The following is an 18,540-nucleotide window of genomic DNA, read 5'->3' as shown; positions in this document are numbered from 1 at the left end:
TTTAACAGAGCTATCCAGATGTACCTTTAATATTGTAGTTTGTCACTATTATGTCACAAGCGACTTGAGGCCTGTCAAAAGTCAAATGCCGACGCGCGGCTGACACCGACCCCTGTTTCCCCCCACCAATTGACACATTCCAGATCAGCTTTCAGTGCGTCTCCGCGAGAAGATTCGCTGTGCCACCGTTCATTCTCTTTTCTTTTTGCTCTTCGTTTTTGCTTCTCTGGGCAAGTAGGCGCTGTTTCCAGACGCACCTTTACGCCAGTCAAATGCCGGCGCAGGAACACCATACCTGCGAATTTCCCCCTTGGGTAAAGTAGCATCTGGAGATGCAGCGTTCTCACAGGGACTCATTTGCAGCCATACGGTAGCAAAGACAGTAAAAGCCATAGGCACAAGGTTCATGTGTCGACGAAAACTATATAAACGTCGAGTTTCCCTTCGACTTTATTTTTCTCTCCATCACATTTCTCTTCACCTTATACCTATCACATTAAACCATGAAGTTTACCTCTGTCGCTACCTTTGCTTTCTTGACTACCTCTGCCCTCGTTGGCGCTGCTCCTGTCGACGACAACTTGGCTGGCGGCCTCGCTCTCTCAAGACGTGAGTTGGACGCCATGGACTCTGATTTCGTGGAGATGGTTGTCCGGGAGTTGATGAACGGTGCCTCGGAGGAGGAGTTGCACAAGAGATTTGAGATCTCTGAGGGCCAGAAGGAGTTCATGAAGAAGCTCTTTGACTTGTTCAAGAAGTTTTTGTCTGGGTTCATGAAAAAGCCAGGCTCGTCGTCTAATGCTGGCGGCTCTGCAACTGCCACGCCCACTGCTCCTGGCACTAAGACCACTGCCAGTGCCACTGCTGTCGACACTAATGTGCCTGCCGACACTGGCATTGATCTTGGAGGAGCTGGCGGAGGCGCTCCTACTGGCGGTGCCGCTCCTACTGGCGGTTCTTCTGGCAGCGGTGCTCTTGGGGCCTTGTTGAATGGATCGTAGACGCTGGCGTCGCTAAATAAATATGCCAATACAAAATTGATTATGCCCTTGATGTAGATGACACAAGTTTTAATTCTGTTGTGGAAGTTGTGGAGGATGAGGGGCAGACTTTGCAGCCATTCTTAGTGCCCTCACTTTGTGCTCTAATCAACAGCAGAAGTAAGGCGAATATCAAGAGGGCTAGAGCATTTTCTTCATTTTGTCTTGATTGACTGATTTGAGGGGGAAGGCTTGAGGGAAACCTTCTTGGGCCACCCCACTGTGAGACATACTGTAAATTCTACAGATCAAAGCCCTATTACCCAAGAAGGTGGTCACCAGTCTGCGAAAGTGGCTGAAAAATTATACAGATCAGATAGTTGAGCTCTTATTGCTTCTTCAGTATCCGCAAATACCAATCTTCTTCCTGGTTTCCTATGGCATCCAATTTTTCAGTGTTCACGGCCCTCTCCCTTTTTCTCACCATAACTCTCACTACTGCGCTCACTTGGTCTCACACTCAAAATGTAGGCATGGGCATTCTGTCAAATGCCACCAAATATATACACAAAGTGCAAAAACATAGCCAAACCCCAGGTACTCAATAAGCTGAAATTCTAAAGCGAATCACATCTCTTCGTGGCATCTCGAATTATTCAACCAAAATTTCTCCCACTTGCTGGGCCCCTGATAGTGTGATCTCGGCACGACCCAAGCGTACATCAATCATCCCTAGCGCTCATCATTACTCACTCTAGTTTCTTCAACCAATTCACACCCACTTTGCTCATAGCCACTGCCACATCCACTAATTAACTCAGGCTTTTCAATTCTCAGCATTCTGTCTCTCTTTACAAACATACTACTTCCCCTTCGCCATGTCGCAACTCAATGATCCTGCCATCATTGACTCGTCCATACTATCGATGTCTGACAATGGCAAGCACAATGGCTCTTCCTCGTCGCTGGCAACATACCAGACGGCCATAGAACAGTCTTCTGCAAATGGTGCCTCCACCACGCTGGGCTCTCTAGAGCCTGGCAATGCCTTGACCAAGCTTCTTGATAGCGCTGTGGCCAACGCAGCTAAGGAGCTGACACCGGAACCTGACTCATCTAAGGGCACGAGCCAGCTTGCACTTCCACGTCGCCCTTCTATGCTGGACTTCAAGCCAGCAACGTCCAAGATGTACGTCTACTCCATCGACGAGCTTTTCAACCTTAGAACATCGCCTGATGTTGGTTTGTTCGATACCTGTGTGCTCCCGGATTCAGCATTCTGGGTGATTCGAGCGCCAAATAAGAAGTCTCAGGAGAAGAATGGGTCGGGCAGCTCGAGGAATCGCCGGAGGGGCCAGAGCCAGAACCAGCAGCAACAACATCAGTCGGACGCAGCAGGCAAGTGGGAAAGAAAACCTACCGGTTTTGCTAAGAGTGCTGAGCTTGACAAAATGTCGGCAGAGAAGATTTCTCAGTTACTAGGTGAAAACCCGGAGGAGGGCACACCCGAATGGGATACTCCTGGTGCAGCTGAGCTTCAGATGGATATGGGCTCCACCGTCGAAGACTTCGAGCGTTGGAAGCAGCGCATGCGTCAGAATGATCGTAGTCACAGCCAGCACGGTGAGGTTGAAACCTCACTTGCAGCGGAGCAAGAGACTCCGAAGGGAAATGAGGTGGACAATTTCTTTTCCTTTGTCAAACCAAAAGCCAATGCTTCACAGGAAGCCTCCACCCCAGGCTCAGAGACGGGGAAGACCTCCAGGTTTTCATCCTTTTTCGGTGGCCCGGGCCCCGAACAGTCACCAAAGCGCTCAGCGCCACCTCCAGGGCTTGCATCCAGAGCACCCATGGGCAAAGGGTCTGATTCTAGTGGACTGCGATTCTTCAGCATGGCGCAGGGCTCTTCTTCGCAAAACTTGACCCCAACACAAGAACGAGCAGGTCTCGCTGGCCCTCCTCCTCCCCCTCCTCAAGCTCAATTACCACAGCAGAGTCCCCTTCCATCAGGAGGTCAAGGTATGCCTCCTGGGCTCGGTCCAGCAGGTGGTGATAAGGACTCGTTTTTCTTGTCCTTGATGAACAAACGTGACCAAGGACTGCCCCAGACAGACAAAAGCGGTGAAAATGAAAAGGCATCTGGGCCATCAATTCCAGGGTTTGCACAGGGTGCTTCCTTTGCTCCACCTCAGGGTGGTCCTCAAAGTGGTCTTCAGGGTCCAAGGCAAGGGATTCCTCCATGGATGAACAACCCACAAATGGGAGGACCTCCACCTCCAGGATTTCAAAGAGGACCTCAGCACATGTACCAGTTCCAAGGACCTCCACCTCCAGGAATGTTCCCTCCAGGCATGCCCCCTCCACAAGGCATGCCACCGCAAGGTTATCCAAGAATGCAGGGACAGCCCCAAGGAGGGCAAGGACAAATGCCCAATGGCGCACTCCCCGGTTTCTACGGTTTTCCCCCAGGAATGGGTCCACCAGGCATGCCTCCGCAGCAACAACACCAACAGTCACCACTGCAGCAGCAGCAACAACCGATAGAGCAGCAGCAGCAGCAGCAGCAGCAGCAAAGACCGCAGCAGTAGTCCATAGGATCTAATTTGAAGGCTACACAACGTGTGGTCGGATCGATTATTCGTATATATTACAGCAACGCCTGGCTGATTTGTAGAGATAAGTTGAGGAGCTGGATGTGCTCGTCGGTGCCATGGTTCAACCTTTTGTCTGATTCAAAAAGATAATGGGCAATGCTATTCTTTTCTTGAGAAGACAAGGTATCGTCTAACACAAGGGCATCGTGAAGCTGGTCGGCAACCTGCTGAGCACTCCAGCCTTCGAACACCACTGCTTCTATTTGAGCAGCTATCACCTTATGATCTTTACTGCGAATAGCCAGAATAATCTTTCTAATTAGACCTTCGTCAATGACGCCAGCAATTTCCCTGATTTTTTCTCCCGTGACAGCCTCCTTGGAGTCCATTGACGTCGAAAGCCTTGCGGCAGATTGTAGGTATGTGATGGCTTTACGCAAATCACCGCCCGAGACTTTGATGATTTCTTCGAGCACAGAGTCACCTTCCAAAGGCACGTTTTCTTCGTTGACAATATACTGTAAACGCTGCAACGCGTTCTCGCTATCCAAGGCCCTGAACCTGAATTTTGAGCATCTCGATGCCAACGGGTCGATGATCCTCGTGATGTAATTACAGATCAAACAGAACCGCGTCACCAGCGAGTAATTCTCCATTGTTCTTCTCAACGCAGACTGGGCATCGTTGGTCATGGAGTCTGCCTCGTCCAAAATGATAATCTTATACGGAGGACACGGGTAATCTCTCAAATCCTCAGGCGATGGGTTCGACACCGTCAACCGGGCAAAGTTCTTAATCTTTTGTCTCACGATCGAAATACCACGTTCGTCCGAGGCATTCAACTCCAACACTCTCAGCTTATACAACTTTGGTCCGTACAACTGTTTTGCCAATGCAAGCACCGTGGACGTTTTACCCGTGCCTGGAGGCCCGTAGAAGAGCATATGGGGCAAGTTGGCCAGCTCCAAGGTTTTCTTGAGCACTTTCACAGCGTGGCCCTGTGAAGCGACATCGTCTAGTTTCTTGGGTCTGTATTTCTCGACCCACGGCGTATGGCCTATGCGCTCATCCTCGTAGGTGGCCATGTTCAACAGATGATGTAGATGAAGTCTGGTAGGAGCGATAAGTTTCGTAGGAAGTGCAGGATTAAGGCAAATCAGGGTGCCACGAACGAAGGCGACATTCTGAACACAAGACGAGTTGGAGTATTTAGTTGGTGAGACGAGAGTCAATTCGGTCGATGCCTTAAGATCACGTTGCCTTTATGGCTCTCGATTCAGAAGAGGGGTATTCCTCTGATATCATGTTGAGGTACCAGTCTTACACGTGAAGTACGCGTTCGCGATGTGGTAGTACTTCTGCTACGGTGAGACATGGAGTTAAAAATTGGTACTTTGCATTGTATTAGATACTCTTGAAGTACATATGTTATGTTGTGTATGATTTGCATGATCTTCCATCCTTATAGGGTTGCTTTGACGCAGAATATTTGCAGCGACAGTCACATATTAATTGCTGGTGGTCTCCGGGCAATGGGAACCAAAAACTTGTAGACACGGTGACTTATCATTTGGGTCTTACGATAGACCACTCAATTATGCTGTGATGATTTGAGGGTGTAGTCGAGAATAATCATGGCGCCTACTGGACACCTACGACGGAGAGCTCCAACGTCCACACCCTTCGCGTGTGAACTTTCACCGTGACCTTTGGCCCGAGCTTCATGAGTGCCTCGCTCCCATTGGTGGGCACCTCCACCTCACTCTGTGACCACCAGCACTTCCGTGCTGGTTTCCTCCAGAACAACAAGAGCTTCGTGTAGTTTGTGTCGTTTCCCTTTCTGGCTCGCGATAACGACCGCGACGCTGCTCGGCTGGCGCTCGACGCCAACGTGGCGATTCTGGATCGTGATCTTGATCGTGTGGATGCATTGGACTGGACAGGCTGCAACACTGGCAGCTGCGGTGGTGTTGGTTGTTGTGTTTGGAGACGCACCAACAGTAACGACGAGAGCACACATTTGTTAGGCTCCATCAGACGACTGCCCCATAGTTCGGCACGGTCAAATCCTGACGAGCACAACATTTCAAATAAATGTTGTTCTGCTGGGCCGAGCGTCTGGTTGACACTGGCGGGCAACGCCGGATTGTAGCCTAGCCCTGAAAACACCGAGTTGTTCGACAAAATGTGGTCGCCTACATTAACCTTGAGATGGATGTAATCCTCTGTCGAGAGGCCCTTCACGGGGGGTATCACATAGTAATCTAGGTCCTCTCTTAGCACGATAATGGCTGGCTTTGTCTGCAAAATAGATGCTGCCGAGTCAAGCCGACTGGTATTGGAGACTTGCGGCGATAACGTGCCCAGCAACTCGTTATAACTCGCTTGAGCTTCCCCAAATACCCTGAAAATATATTCAAAGCAGTCTGGGTCAAAATTCACATACACCACGTCTTCCTCCGTGAGGTTGGTGATGACTTGCCCATTCATGTCCAAAAACACGCCGTTGGGGAAAAGACTCAACAAAATGCTCTCGGGTAAGCTCATGAGCTCGTCGCGAGTAATTTCGAACTCCTTGCCCCGGATGTTGAGATGAATTTTTGAATTATAGTCGATGTTGCCATTTGTGTCGTCCACCATTGGCATCGACGCGTTGCCGTCCTGGGAAACTTGAGTAATGATGTTGTCGGCCATGACGGACTGGCTGATATGCTTGAAACAAACTGAATTGGATTATGCTGCCGCTGGCGTGGGGTGGGAAAAGATTGAAGATTATTTACAACACAAGGTTTCCAGCACCGTTGTGTGGATGAAGACAAAATTAGGGGATAAAGCGGGTGAATATCGGTGCTGTATAAAGCAGCTGTTTTTATTGGAGTCGAATTATAATCTGATTTCGTTGGTGTTGTGTTTCACTGTTTTAGGAGAAGCACTATGAGCAAGATATGTCTAAAGAGATTATCTCACTTCCGAACGACACCAGCTTCATGGCTACATGCACTACGTATGGCTCTCGCACTAGTGACTCAGCGCTTGTATTGGTCAAAAGAACCGAGATGATTTGTGTATGTCGAAATTTGAATTCTCTGAAAAATTGAACTTTTGGATTGAGTTTGACTGTGGACCCTTTGGTTAATTCTTTGACAAGGCGGTGGAGTGCGGATGCAACTCCCCATTCGCATCGGCGCTGGAAACGTTTCACCTAGAGGCTCGGGGAGATAGCCAACACAAGTATCCCCTATTGGAATCCGCAACAAAGTTGATATAATACTTCGTATCGAGGCACCATTTATTTTTCACATGTTCTTTATGAGTTTGATGAACTGAATACAAAGAGTTCCTTTTGGCGTTTTGACTCCTGTACATGACTCCATGCTAATTATCATCGCTTGTATCACTCCTTGTACTACATGTCTTGCACCGGTGAATGCAAAGTACCAAAAAACTTGACGCTGTCGGCGCAGAGGGCTGCTGCCACTGATGATGACGACGCTATATGGGCAAGTGACGACGAAATAGATACTTATGCAGACTTGCATCGTGCTCACGTCACCCAAGGTTACATTGATGGCATCACTCAAGCTCAGGAGGCTGGCTTGCAAAAGGGCTTTGATGAAGGCTTCCCCTATGGTGCTGCTCTTGGGTGTCGAGTGGGCCGTATTCTCGCTAAGCTTTATGGCACCCCCGAATTTGACGAGGCAAAGAAGGAGTTGAATGTCTCATCTGTGCTTAGTAAAGACCACTTCGATGAATCGCTAAATCAACAAAGACACTCTCTTGTTGAAAGATGGGAAGCATTTATACAGTAGCAACGCTTTTTACATCATCAGTTTCCAAGAGGCATGTCTGGAACAACTTCGTTGCACAAACCCTCATACAAATTGGCGAACTTTTCCAGGAACTTTGAACGCCCCCTACACCAATCTGCCCATGCCTCAGATACAAGAAATTTAGTCTCCTGGAACATGGCAAACTCATGGAAACAGCAGCTTTTTATGAGCCAATCCTTGTTGAGCTGTTGAAACATTTCTTGTTTGTCATTAATGATCGTCTGTTTGAGCTTCGCTATGTCGCTGCCCTTCATATCAGTACCACTCTCATTGAGTCTTTCAAACTTTGCCTGGTTCTCTTCGATCTTTCTTTGCAATTGCGGGATAGAATTTATCGAAAGTCTCTTCGCTCTGTCAAATAGTTCTTGCAATGAATACAAATAATCTAAGAAGTTTTTAAACTTCTCCAACACCGTGGTATTAATGACGTAGCTCTCATCAATAAGCAAAGTGGAAGACTTATTGAAAAATGCAGAGATTGTTCCCAAAGATTCATTGATAGCCAAACTATCGTCATGATTGAGGGTGTTAATAACCTTGTTGTCTGGATCCTTGTGAGGATAAATGTCATCGTCAAGTTCTGTGAATTTATTGATCATCTCGACGAACTTACTGTTATCAAAAGCAATTTGTTGTTGTCTCTTTTCATATCTCTCCACAAGAAGAACTAGTTTTGTCCAAATCTCAATTAGTTTAGGGATATTTGCTTCAGCAGTCTTCCAGCTATTGAGAAAATCTTCGCTGATTGAGGGCCAAATCAGGTTGACGAAATCTGTTTCTATTTTTTGGCCCTTGAATTCGAGTGAGTAGTCCACGCGTGCTTGTTTTCTCCATGAAGCCAAGTCAGTGGGGACACTAAGGAACGTGACTACAATTGGCTCCTGAACCAACACAGGATGCTTCACAAGCTGGTTCAAGAAGCGATGCAAGCCTCGACGTCTTCTTTGTAGGAATTGGGAATCAGGTGAGGCGCCTACTAGAATGGTTAGTAAGATCATAAGGGGAGTCAAACTGCGATATACATACCGGTAAATTTCTTGGGAGGAAGACCGGGAATAACTCGGAAGGGGTACTTCTTAAGAAGAAATTCGAGAAGCCAGGCAAAATCAGAGTACCTTCTAATCACTTTCTTCTGTCCAGCAGGTCCGTGCATGCCAAGCTTGAGATTATGGGTGATGCAGTAGTTGATATGCTTGAATAAAAGGCCCTCCTTTTCTGGCACTTCCTTGATGCTGACAGTATCGGCCGAGCCAACCAATGGTTTGAATTTCTGTCGCAAATCTGTAACGTACTTCGTTATGTAAGAGAAGTCGTTGGCGTGGCTCGCTTGAGGCTGAGTATCCGGATCAATCAGAATATTGGAATGGTCAGCAAGCATGTTATCGCCGTTGGTGTTATGCCAGTCATCAGCATCAGCAATCGAAGACGATGCCAAATGCGCAGTCAATGGGTCAGTTTCCGTAGGATGCAGCACAGCCGTCTGCTTGCCTGAAGACGAATGAGGACCGTTGCCAAGAAGTAGATCGGTCACTTGTCTGGGGAAGTCAGGAAGACTCGAGTTGAGCCTGAACTGGAGGGTCACGTAGTCGCCCGTTCCAGCAAGGTCCAATTCCAATGCCACAAGCCCCAATGTCTGATAGAAATTGGACTCCCTTGTCGGCGGCAAGATGTTATGTTCATATAAGACATCAATGATCCTTGAAGACTGGTAATCGGAAAGATGCTGGTTGTTCACCAAAGGAAGAAAGATCTCCAGCTCCAAATCAGTAATCGACTTCAACTTCGGCTGTACGTGTTTCCAGATTAATTTATACGACTCGGGCACCTTCCCCGTCAAATCCACCTCCTTAGAGGCGTCAGCGTTATGGAGCAATTGTGACGAGGTCAAGTAAGAAGAGGTGCCCAACGTGGTACCAAACCCATGTTCACTGCGTGGGGGTTCCTCTGACCAGCCGTTTTCAAAAAGATCCTCTGAGCCAAAAGCTGAATTCATAGTATGCGGAGAGAATGTAAGATGTGATTGAGGTATCAACAATATGGGAGGGTTCAGTGATAGTGGGGGACTAAAGTGCAGGAGACATTGGAAGGGGTGGAATGAAGAGACAACAGGCACGCAAAGACTGGAAGAAATGGTGAGAGGTGTGTGTAATTTTGGCGACCTAGGTGTAACTGTTGGCATTTCTTTCGGTGCTGACGTTCTGGGGTTCCCTTGTATCAGTCAGCTGGACTTCAGTCGTCAGTGAGCTCAATATGTTGATAATGTATGGTAGCAAGGATTTAAGAAAAAAAAAAAAAGAGACTGATTCAAAAGATAGTAAATTGTACTAGATAAAGTGTCGTTTCCCTAATCCTCTGTCAGGTGTACTTGATGTTTCCATATTCACCTGGTATTTGTATGCTGAGCTCTTTCCAGATTTCGCAGCCATTTCGTCAGCTATAGCTTACACTGCAAAATTGGTTTCAAGAAGCGCTCAATCTTTCTTATAGTAATTTTCTACAATTAATCTTCCAGGTATCATAACACACAATCGACTTCAATTTGCAAAATTGCTCCATTCAAATTCCTCATGGTCTTTAGGTATGCCTTCTACAGAGGTCCGAAATTAGTCGCAGAGGAAGTCAAGTGATACCTGCTACTTAAATACCCAGCCAAATAGATTTGAAAGTGATTTTTTTACCATAATATGACTCATCACCATATTCTCTACTACTTCTTCAATTACTTTCACTTGCGTTGCCCCTTCGGTTTCCCTCCTGCCTACTGCCTACAACGTGCCCTGTCTATAGCCTCTACAGCGCTCTAACCTGTGGCTTCCTTCTACTCACTACTCTTTCCAACTGACCATGGAACAACTTTACAACGTCATCAACTACTTCCACAAAGACGATACAATAAATCGTACCACGCTTGGAATTGATCGTGTACGTGGTGGGCAGGCTTTTCTTCGCTGGAGGGGCTCTGACGCTTTGGCCTTGGTGGCTCTCTTTATCGCTTACCCTGTAGTATACACCTTGGAGCCCTTCCAGAGGCAGTTTTACGTGGACGACTTGACAATCTCGCATCCATTTGCTGAACACGAGAGGGTCACTGCGGGAGAGTTGTTCTTTTACGCTTCTGTGGTGCCGCTCATTGTCATTGGTGCTGTTTCACTTATCATCACAAAACCGCAACATAAAGTGTATGTGACCTACGTGCTGATATTGGGGTTGTTGCTTTCTGTGTTTAGTGCCAGTATCATCACAGATATTCTAAAGAATGCTTTTGGCAGACACAGACCTGACTTTTTGGCGAGATGCGTGCCCAAGCCTGACACCCCCAAGGGCGTGTTGGTGTTTGCCAAAGACGTGTGCACCACAGATGATAGGGCACTTTTGTTAGACGGCTTTAGAACGACACCCTCTGGCCACTCGTCTATCTCGTTTGCAGGCCTTTTATTTTTAAGTCTTTGGCTTGCCGGCCAGTTTACCGTCACTAGACCATACTCTGGCGCGTGGAGGTGGGCCATTGTCGCTGCCCCCACTATAGGGGCGCTGCTTATCGCTTTGAGTAGAACCGAGGATTATAGACATCATTTCGTCGACATCACCGTCGGACTGATTCTTGGCATTGTCGTTGCCGTGTGGCTGTACTTGAGACTCTTCCCCTTGATTCAGCACGAGAAGAGCTTCGAGCCCAGGGTGTTGATCGAGGAGGATACTGATCACAACGGATATAGCCCAGTTTAAGTGGACAGTATGATTCAAAAAGCTGTCTTGAGGTTACTTATTGGTCTGAAAAGGACATACCTACACAACCGCTAACGTCTACAGTAAGTCAGCTATTTCTTATGCTGCACAATGGTATACGTTCTGGAAGGATCTTCACGGCGACAGTCACATTGAGAAGCTGGGCCCTAAACTCAATGCCTCAAGCCGCCTCTGCTGAACGTCTCTCCTTTGTTCCTAACTCACATGGGCCTGCCTTATCGAATGCGCGGCTGAACCCCTCTGTCTGTCAATGCTTCTCAGCCCAAATTTTAATCCCAGCATATTCAATAACAACTCATATTTATCAGCGCCTATTCCTGCCAATCAAATGATTAATCACTTCTCAAATTCAGTTCACTCTCCCTCATCACTTTCTTCCATTCTAAACTTCTCGTGTCCCGTGACCTTTAGCCTCAATCGCCCCAAGTCTCGAGGCCAATGCGGTGGTTCTGCATCTACACATACCTCCTCCAGGCAATTTTCTCCAGCTCAGTAGATACTACTACAAAGTTACATACAACCATCGCTTATCATGGTCACGCCCGTTTACTGCATTTTATCGGGTAGCGCCGTACACTGTGTTTCTGTTGATGCGTTCAGCTCCAAGGAACCGGAAAAATTGGCGAGAAACCCCGAAGTTGACGTGCACAAGGACACGCCAGTACCACTGAACTCGTTGAGCCCAGCACTGTTGAACATTAAAAACAGGAATTTGCTATTCACGCTCAACAACCCTTCACTTTCAGATCTCGAGCTGGAAAACTATAATACGTCAGACCGCAGAACGTCTAATGCACTGTCTTCAGAGGAGGAAAAGCCGGCGTCTGCGGTATCCCTTCCTCGGTCCAAGCTCATCCAGCCGGATGACCTGTCAACCAACGATACAGAAGAGTTCAAAAATGGGACCACCACATCTCGTCTTCGTATAAATTTGGAGACGCCCGCATCAGATGATGAGGAACAGACTAACAACCTACAGTCAATCCTTGACGAATACAAGACGCACGCGGTGTACTTGCCCCAGTTTTCGGTGGACATTCGAAATAATTTAGATAGTGACTATACGCAGATCAAGCTGCTCTTGGCGAAGATATTTCCTGCTTGGTCGTCAGATGATACTATCAATATCAAAAGGTTGACAGGGGGGATCACCAATATGCTCTTATCATGTACGCACGAGCCCACCAACGAGACGCTTCTAATGCGTGTCTACGGTCAAGGCACAAACTTAATTATTGATCGTCATCGTGAGTTTGTTTCCCACTTGGTGCTCAACTCTTTGCATTTGGCTCCTCCAGTACATGCTAGGTTTGCCAATGGTCTTATATACGGCTTTTTGGAGGGCCGCTCGCTAGATCCGGAGGAACTTGCGAATCCGTTCTTGTATCCTTTAATAGCCCAACAGCTAGGCCATTGGCATAGCAAAGTGGACTGTGATAGCATCGAAGACGGGATTGAAAAGCTACGAAAGTACACAGCTCGTATGAAACATCAACTTCTGCCTTCTCTTCGTCCGGTTACCCCTGTGAGCTCCAAACAGAAAAGGGAAAAGGGCGCAAAGAAAGCAATATCAAACATTTGGGACCTTATCGAAGACTGGATTCTGGTTGTTCCTGCAAACGATGCCCTCGTGAAGATTTTCAATGAGAATTTGCCAGATCAAGAGGTCAATATCGACAATGTGCGCGACGTAATCTACAAGGAGTTCAGATGGATGAAATCAACACTTAATAACGACACAAAATCGCCCGTGGTGGTTTCCCATTGCGATCTTCTTTCGGGGAATATCATTGTACCTGAGACTTCAGAATTTAAGCAACGAATTGAGTCCGGTGCCAATGTCGCATTGAAGCCATTGCTGGAGAACCCTATTCAATTCATTGACTACGAGTATATGCTTCCAGCGCCACGTGCTTTTGATATTGCCAATCACTTTGCCGAATGGCAGGGCTTCAACTGCGATCGGTCAGCCATTCCTGAGCCAACTCCTCTGAATCCAGTTATTGTGAAGTGGTGTCAGGCATACCTAGACGATGCCAATGCTCTGGAAGAAGAGATAAATGGTCTTATCAACGAAATCGCATATTACTATGGCATGCCTGGCTTTTACTGGGGTATTTGGTCCATGATCCAAAGTGAGCTTTCAACAATTGACTTCAACTACGCAGAATACAGTGGTCTACGATTCGAAGAGTATTGGGTTTGGAAAGCCAAGTATCTTAGACGAAAAGTCTAGGCTTCTTCTTTAGCATTATTTATAATCAATAAATTCGTGATCAGCGCTGTAGATCAACAATAGTAGTCTTGTCGCTTTTGCTGTTGTACAAGATCGCCCATTGAGTTCCCTTGGATCTCTCCTTCCAGAGACTGTCGTACAAATTACTGGCGTAATTTTTCGGTAAGTTTTTGTTAGTGAAGAAGAGCTTCTTGAACCATTCTTCTAAGGGTACCAGCAACGAGGTGGACAGGATCATGTCCAAAGTGGAATCATTCAAATCCACAGAAATGACAGAAGCATCAGCCAAATCTTTCATCATAGATGCAGCCGCCACCTTGGCATCATTCTCAACCTCCCACTTTTCTCTCTTATTATTCTTCCTTCCACGAGGGGCATCGTTAGGAACAATTGTCACCCTATGGGAGAGGTCGACACTGAAGAGGGGCTGGCCAACTCTTGACGAGTTTTGGTCCTCTCTTTCGTCCTGAGATCTTGCTGACCCTGCGGAATGTGCTTCACTTCGTCTCTCGTCAATCTCGCTTTGCAAAAACTCCAACACCTCATCGAAATCTAAATCATGATCCTTCTTGTCCGTGATATTCTTCACTCTAATTGGCTTGAACAGGCTTCTTTTCGTCTTCTTATTCTGGTGTGATTGTTTGATGACCACTATCCAATTGCATCCGTCCTCGGTAGCTTTTTGTAATACGTCGTCCTGAAAAGAGCTCACGAACGTGTCACAGCTTATATTGTGGGACCACAAAATTCGAAGAAGCGAATAGCCTGAATCCTTCATGATTGCCTCTTGTGGGGAAGTGATAAGTACATCGCATCGAGCTTTTCTCCATCTGAGCATCGATCTGCCCATTGCGGTGTTTGTTTTAGTACGCTTCAACGAGTTTTTCATCAACAAAAATAACAATGTGGACGTCAATTGGAATCCAACAGCATGTGGTGTCCGCGTGGTAGCAATGCCCTCACTCAGCATTGAGTCGATGAGTCTATCGTAACGACCGCCAGTGGCGACTCTTGAAAACTTTCTCAGTTTGTCAATTCTGTGTATCGCTTGAAACATGATACCTCCATCATAATACTTTGCATTGTAATTACTCAACGGACAGAGTAAGACTGACGCTTTCAAGCCGAATTTTCTGAGTATAGTCAAGATGTCCCCGATTTCTTGAATTGCTTTCTCGACTTTAGTTAGTAAAGGTGAGTCCATGAAAACCTTTCTCAACTTCTTCTTTGCGATCTCGGGCTCCTCAGTGAAGTCGAAGTGGTCAATAAGATCTTTAATAACAGTGTGCTGAATCTTGAACTCTGTTCTCAAGTGAGCTTTGACCTCTTCCAGTCCTCGCTCCACCATTAGTGAAGAAATTACACCCATGATTTCATGACGCTTGCTGAGCGTTGGTTTGATAGTTCCTCCAAAAGCGTAATCAATACATGCATTTAAAATAGTGGAGTGATTTATCAAGATAACGGTTTGTGCATTCTTTGTCTTGAAGCACGGAAAGGTATCAAGAATCTCATCCACTACCTTAATACATTCCGCTGAATCTTTTACCAATGACCTCTTGTCATGCGAAAACACATCAAAGCCAACTGCGCTATATTTGTCTGGAGTACCTATTCCTCTCAAGTTTGGTCTGTAAACAAACTCATGTCTGCTGAATTTTGGGATACTGAGATCATTTTTACTGAGGAAGCGTGCCATAGGTAAGACAAGATCGTAAGCTAAAGTGAGAACAGACCCACTTCGGTCTAGTATCTCATACACTTGATCCATCTTATTAAAAGACAGCTTGGGTAAAAGATATGTTCCATCAAAATCTCTAATTGCACCATGATTGTCGAAAATCCTGAAAAGCTCGTCCAATGTAGCATTAAAGATCAAATAATCGTTTTCTGAATGGTCTAGAGTTCTACCGTGAGAATTCTTGCCGAGTTTGTCGAACATCATATCGCGAGCTAACAGGTAAGGTTGATTAAACAAACTTTCTCTGACCTGCTGTTGCCAAGGAGAGGCAGGATCTGCCAATGACTTTAATGCTTCCTTGATCACTTCATCTTGATGCTCAACTGGCAACAAACCACTTTGAAGAAGTTCGGTGGCTCCTGGACGCTTATTAGGATCGTGGTCGAGAAGACGACGAACAATAGTCCTTTCTGTCGAGTGATTTGGTCCGAGAAAATTAGCTGGGAACTGAACACTCTCCAAGCGAATATTGTTTAGTGTCATGGCTCGCTCCATACCAGTCCCGAGCTTATAGCACATCTCGAAGAAGATGATACCTAATGAGTACATGTCAACCTTCTCGTTGTAGTCTCCAGAAGCCACCTCATTCGCTGTATAGAAAAAAGTGCCTACCACGGTTGATAAATCTTTCTTTTCAGCTGTTGCAACTTGGTTGTTTGTCAGAATGAGGGAATAATATCTTGAGTTTTTCGCAAGACCAAAATCACCGACCTTGACGTTATTCGATTTGTCAATAAAGATGTTGGTGGGTTTCAAATCTCGATGAATGAAGCCAGAGCTGTGAATGTACGATACCGCCTCCAAGATCTGCCGGAACAAACGCCAATATTCGCTTGGGTTCCCTGGCAACCCACGATCTATGATATCCATCAAAGTATTATTTTCACAAAACTCCATCTGAATATAAAGAATGGATTTTTGGTTCAATGTAGTCTTTGGCTGAGTCTTTTGCAATCGATTTTCGTCCATGGTGTCATCGCTTTCTTCATCAGATGTATCAGCAACAGCATTATCATTATCATTCTCTGAAGTGTCATCATTTTCGTCTGTGCTGTTAGCAAACACAATACGATCATCAAAGTCGTCATCGTTATACTCCAACAGAGGATCAAGCGAGTTCGTGAAGTAATCCACCTGGAAGGAATTCTCACGGCTCAAGAAGGAAGATGACCTCACATTAAGGTCGCCTGCAAAGAGGGAGCCACTCTCGGCGTCTTTCTCAAGACTGTCGTCATCACTATCTATAGAAACAGTCTGATCTGGATCTGCCTCAACCCAGCAACCGTAGTAACGCACGATGTACTGATGATTGAGTCTCGCTAAAGAAAGGACCTCACTCAACAACCCCTCAAGCTTGTCTGCTCTGTGTCTTATTTTCTTGATCGCATAGAAGGTTCCCTCCATTCTATTTCTCGCTTTTACAACCTCGCCAAAACCTCCTTTGCCAAGCTTACCGACCTCTTCAAACTCTGACACGTACCTCGAATCTTTATTAACCAGAGACACGGACTCGTGATTCGGCATCATGAGGGTTGGATTGTTGTTGGAATAGCGCCGACGCGTGTTATTCGCTGGAGGTGCTAAATTTCTTCTCGATGTGTCAAAAAATACGCTATGATGCCTCGAATGATCAACACTATCATCGTCGCTTTCCGAGTCTTCTTCGTCATCTGGTCCACCATAAACCGTAGCTTGTGCATTCATATCGATGCCAGCTCTAAAGAATTTTACAGCATTGAGTTCCATCAAGCTCAACCTCTTCGAAGCCTTTGGCTGAAGCATTTTACTGAGCATGTCGTGCACTCGTTCAGCGTATTCCTCGTAACCTTGATACACAGCGACATCAAAATCACGGAGAAACAGCTCTGGGGTCTTAAAATCCGTCGATAGAATATTATATCCTAGCATCGCTCTGCAAAAAAGAACTCCTAAGTCCCATATGTCAGACTTAATCAAACCAGCTGAGGGATCTGGATCTAGCCAATTCTTTGGAATGAACTTGTTGACGAACAGAGACGATTTATAGTACATCTGTAATGCCGTGTAGCCGTACCTCGGATGGCAGAGCTTCAAAACTTTGCGCGGGGTGGAGTCTTCTGTATCGTGCGTTTGAGCAAGCACAACACTTAATGGACAAAGAAGGCAATGCGGTAAAGATAATTCGTGAAGCAACTCTAGGGTTGGTAGTATCAGTATGAGCCAAGAACGAGCTAGAGCCCAGTTCACAGCGTCAGACATCTGAAGCACTTCGTCTAGTGTTTGCATGCTGGGTGGAAACTCCGTAAGAATTCGTATGGTCCATTCCGAGAGGTTGTTGACATCCTGATCAATCTGAAAACCATGAACATTCAAAACTTCTGTGATGTTCAAGTTCATGGCTTGCTCTAGTTGCCGCTCAAGCTCTCTGATTTCGTTTTTGCCTGCATTCGTCAGCCAGTACTCGTCGTGAAGCTCAATGACATGAAGCAAGTAACACACATCGAGTCGACCTCCACGGATTTGTCGAAGCACCGCCTGCGGTACGTAAGGAGTTACAACAAACTGCGTACTGATGCTCAGAAGCAAGTTGTTTGCTTTATACGGAACAAAACCCTGGACAGCACGGAATTCAAATTTCGAGCGTGTCTGTGAACAAATTCCATGGATCGTGTTTTCAAAAACGAATACGTTGTCAATAGGTCCCTGTGGTACCAATGACTCTTTTTCGCTTTCTTCTATGCCTTCATCATCACCACCTCTGCTTGACTGAGAGAATGACCGATTAGTGTTATCTCTTGATTCAGGATAGTCCCCTCGTAGTTTCTGAAGCTGGCGAGTCATCTCATGTTCTCTTTTCCGTTGCGCCAGCTGTTCTCTCTGAAGCTGTTCTTGTTCTACCTTCTCCAACTGCTTTCGTTGCTGCTCAATTCTCTTCGCCCTTTCCTCTTCCAACGAGAGCACTTCTTCCGTAGTCTGCTGGAAGTCGTCGAGCATTTCTTTGACGTCCATGATCATCGTAAAACATACCTCCTCTCCTTGGTATTCTTTGATCACCTCATTCACTTTATTCTCAATTAGCGCCAACCTCGCCTTCAACAAATTCTTAGGCTCTAGCACCTTCACCAAAGGAGCCAGTGTGGGGTATGTCGGCGTAAATTGGATATCTAGCACCAAAGACACTATAGGTCTCTCGGGGTTGATATGGGACAGGAGAAGGATCTGGAAATGTGGACTCGGGTTCTTGTTCCACACTTTTGACTTGGGAGTCAAGTCCTTATATATGTCGCCGTAGATCAGCCGAAGCAGCTCAATTTCGTCCTGCTGCCTCGCCTCGTTCATGGCCTTGTATTCACTTGGGCCTTTATGTAGTTGCAGTGATAGTTTCGTGATGGCTGCGAACTAAGATCCATTGTGCATTCTGATATCCAGAAGC

General features: G+C 46.4%; 9 protein-coding genes across 9 annotated transcripts; 5 read left to right on the top strand and 4 right to left on the bottom strand. All coding sequences in view use genetic code 12, as the record gives it.

Moving 5' to 3' along the window:
- Positions 1–503: 503 nt before the first annotated feature.
- Positions 504–1,001, top strand: CJI96_0004205 (uncharacterized protein; the record flags this gene model as incomplete). The annotated part of the gene is made up of 1 exon (XM_029037434.1): positions 504–1,001. The coding sequence occupies one exon, from the start codon at positions 504–506 to the stop codon at positions 999–1,001; it is 498 nt and encodes a 165-aa protein (XP_028888490.1).
- An 857-nt stretch (positions 1,002–1,858) lies between these two features.
- Positions 1,859–3,568, top strand: CJI96_0004204 (uncharacterized protein; the record flags this gene model as incomplete). Its single annotated transcript, XM_029037433.2, has 1 exon — positions 1,859–3,568. The coding sequence occupies one exon, from the start codon at positions 1,859–1,861 to the stop codon at positions 3,566–3,568; it is 1,710 nt and encodes a 569-aa protein (XP_028888489.2).
- Positions 3,569–3,627: 59 nt separating this feature from the next.
- Positions 3,628–4,659, bottom strand: RFC2 (replication factor C subunit 2; the record flags this gene model as incomplete). Its single annotated transcript, XM_029037432.2, has 1 exon — positions 3,628–4,659. The coding sequence occupies one exon, from the start codon at positions 4,657–4,659 to the stop codon at positions 3,628–3,630; it is 1,032 nt and encodes a 343-aa protein (XP_028888488.2).
- Positions 4,660–5,215: 556 nt separating this feature from the next.
- On the bottom strand, positions 5,216–6,268 carry CJI96_0004202 (uncharacterized protein; the record flags this gene model as incomplete). The annotated part of the gene is made up of 1 exon (XM_029037431.1): positions 5,216–6,268. The coding sequence occupies one exon, from the start codon at positions 6,266–6,268 to the stop codon at positions 5,216–5,218; it is 1,053 nt and encodes a 350-aa protein (XP_028888487.1).
- Positions 6,269–6,984: 716 nt separating this feature from the next.
- On the top strand, positions 6,985–7,383 carry YAE1 (Yae1p; the record flags this gene model as incomplete). The annotated part of the gene is made up of 1 exon (XM_029037430.1): positions 6,985–7,383. One exon carries the CDS (start codon positions 6,985–6,987, stop codon positions 7,381–7,383), a length of 399 nt encoding a protein of 132 aa, XP_028888486.1.
- A 17-nt stretch (positions 7,384–7,400) lies between these two features.
- On the bottom strand, positions 7,401–9,397 carry CJI96_0004200 (uncharacterized protein; the record flags this gene model as incomplete). Its single annotated transcript, XM_029037429.2, has 2 exons — positions 7,401–8,380; positions 8,431–9,397. The coding sequence occupies 2 exons, from the start codon at positions 9,395–9,397 to the stop codon at positions 7,401–7,403; spliced, it is 1,947 nt and encodes a 648-aa protein (XP_028888485.1).
- Positions 9,398–10,248: 851 nt separating this feature from the next.
- Positions 10,249–11,130, top strand: DPP3 (bifunctional diacylglycerol diphosphate phosphatase/phosphatidate phosphatase; the record flags this gene model as incomplete). Its single annotated transcript, XM_029037428.2, has 1 exon — positions 10,249–11,130. The coding sequence occupies one exon, from the start codon at positions 10,249–10,251 to the stop codon at positions 11,128–11,130; it is 882 nt and encodes a 293-aa protein (XP_028888484.1).
- Positions 11,131–11,683: 553 nt separating this feature from the next.
- CJI96_0004198 (uncharacterized protein) lies at positions 11,684–13,387 on the top strand (the record flags this gene model as incomplete). The annotated part of the gene is made up of 1 exon (XM_029037427.2): positions 11,684–13,387. One exon carries the CDS (start codon positions 11,684–11,686, stop codon positions 13,385–13,387), a length of 1,704 nt encoding a protein of 567 aa, XP_028888483.2.
- Positions 13,388–13,427: 40 nt separating this feature from the next.
- Positions 13,428–18,446, bottom strand: GCN2 (serine/threonine-protein kinase GCN2; the record flags this gene model as incomplete). Its single annotated transcript, XM_029037426.2, has 1 exon — positions 13,428–18,446. The coding sequence occupies one exon, from the start codon at positions 18,444–18,446 to the stop codon at positions 13,428–13,430; it is 5,019 nt and encodes a 1,672-aa protein (XP_028888482.2).
- Positions 18,447–18,540: the final 94 nt, after the last annotated feature.

This window comes from Candidozyma auris, chromosome 4 (assembly GCF_003013715.1).
Source record: "Candidozyma auris chromosome 4, complete sequence".
NCBI lineage: Eukaryota > Fungi > Ascomycota > Pichiomycetes > Serinales > Metschnikowiaceae > Candidozyma > Candidozyma auris.
This window is presented reverse-complemented; position numbering and strand designations above follow the sequence as displayed.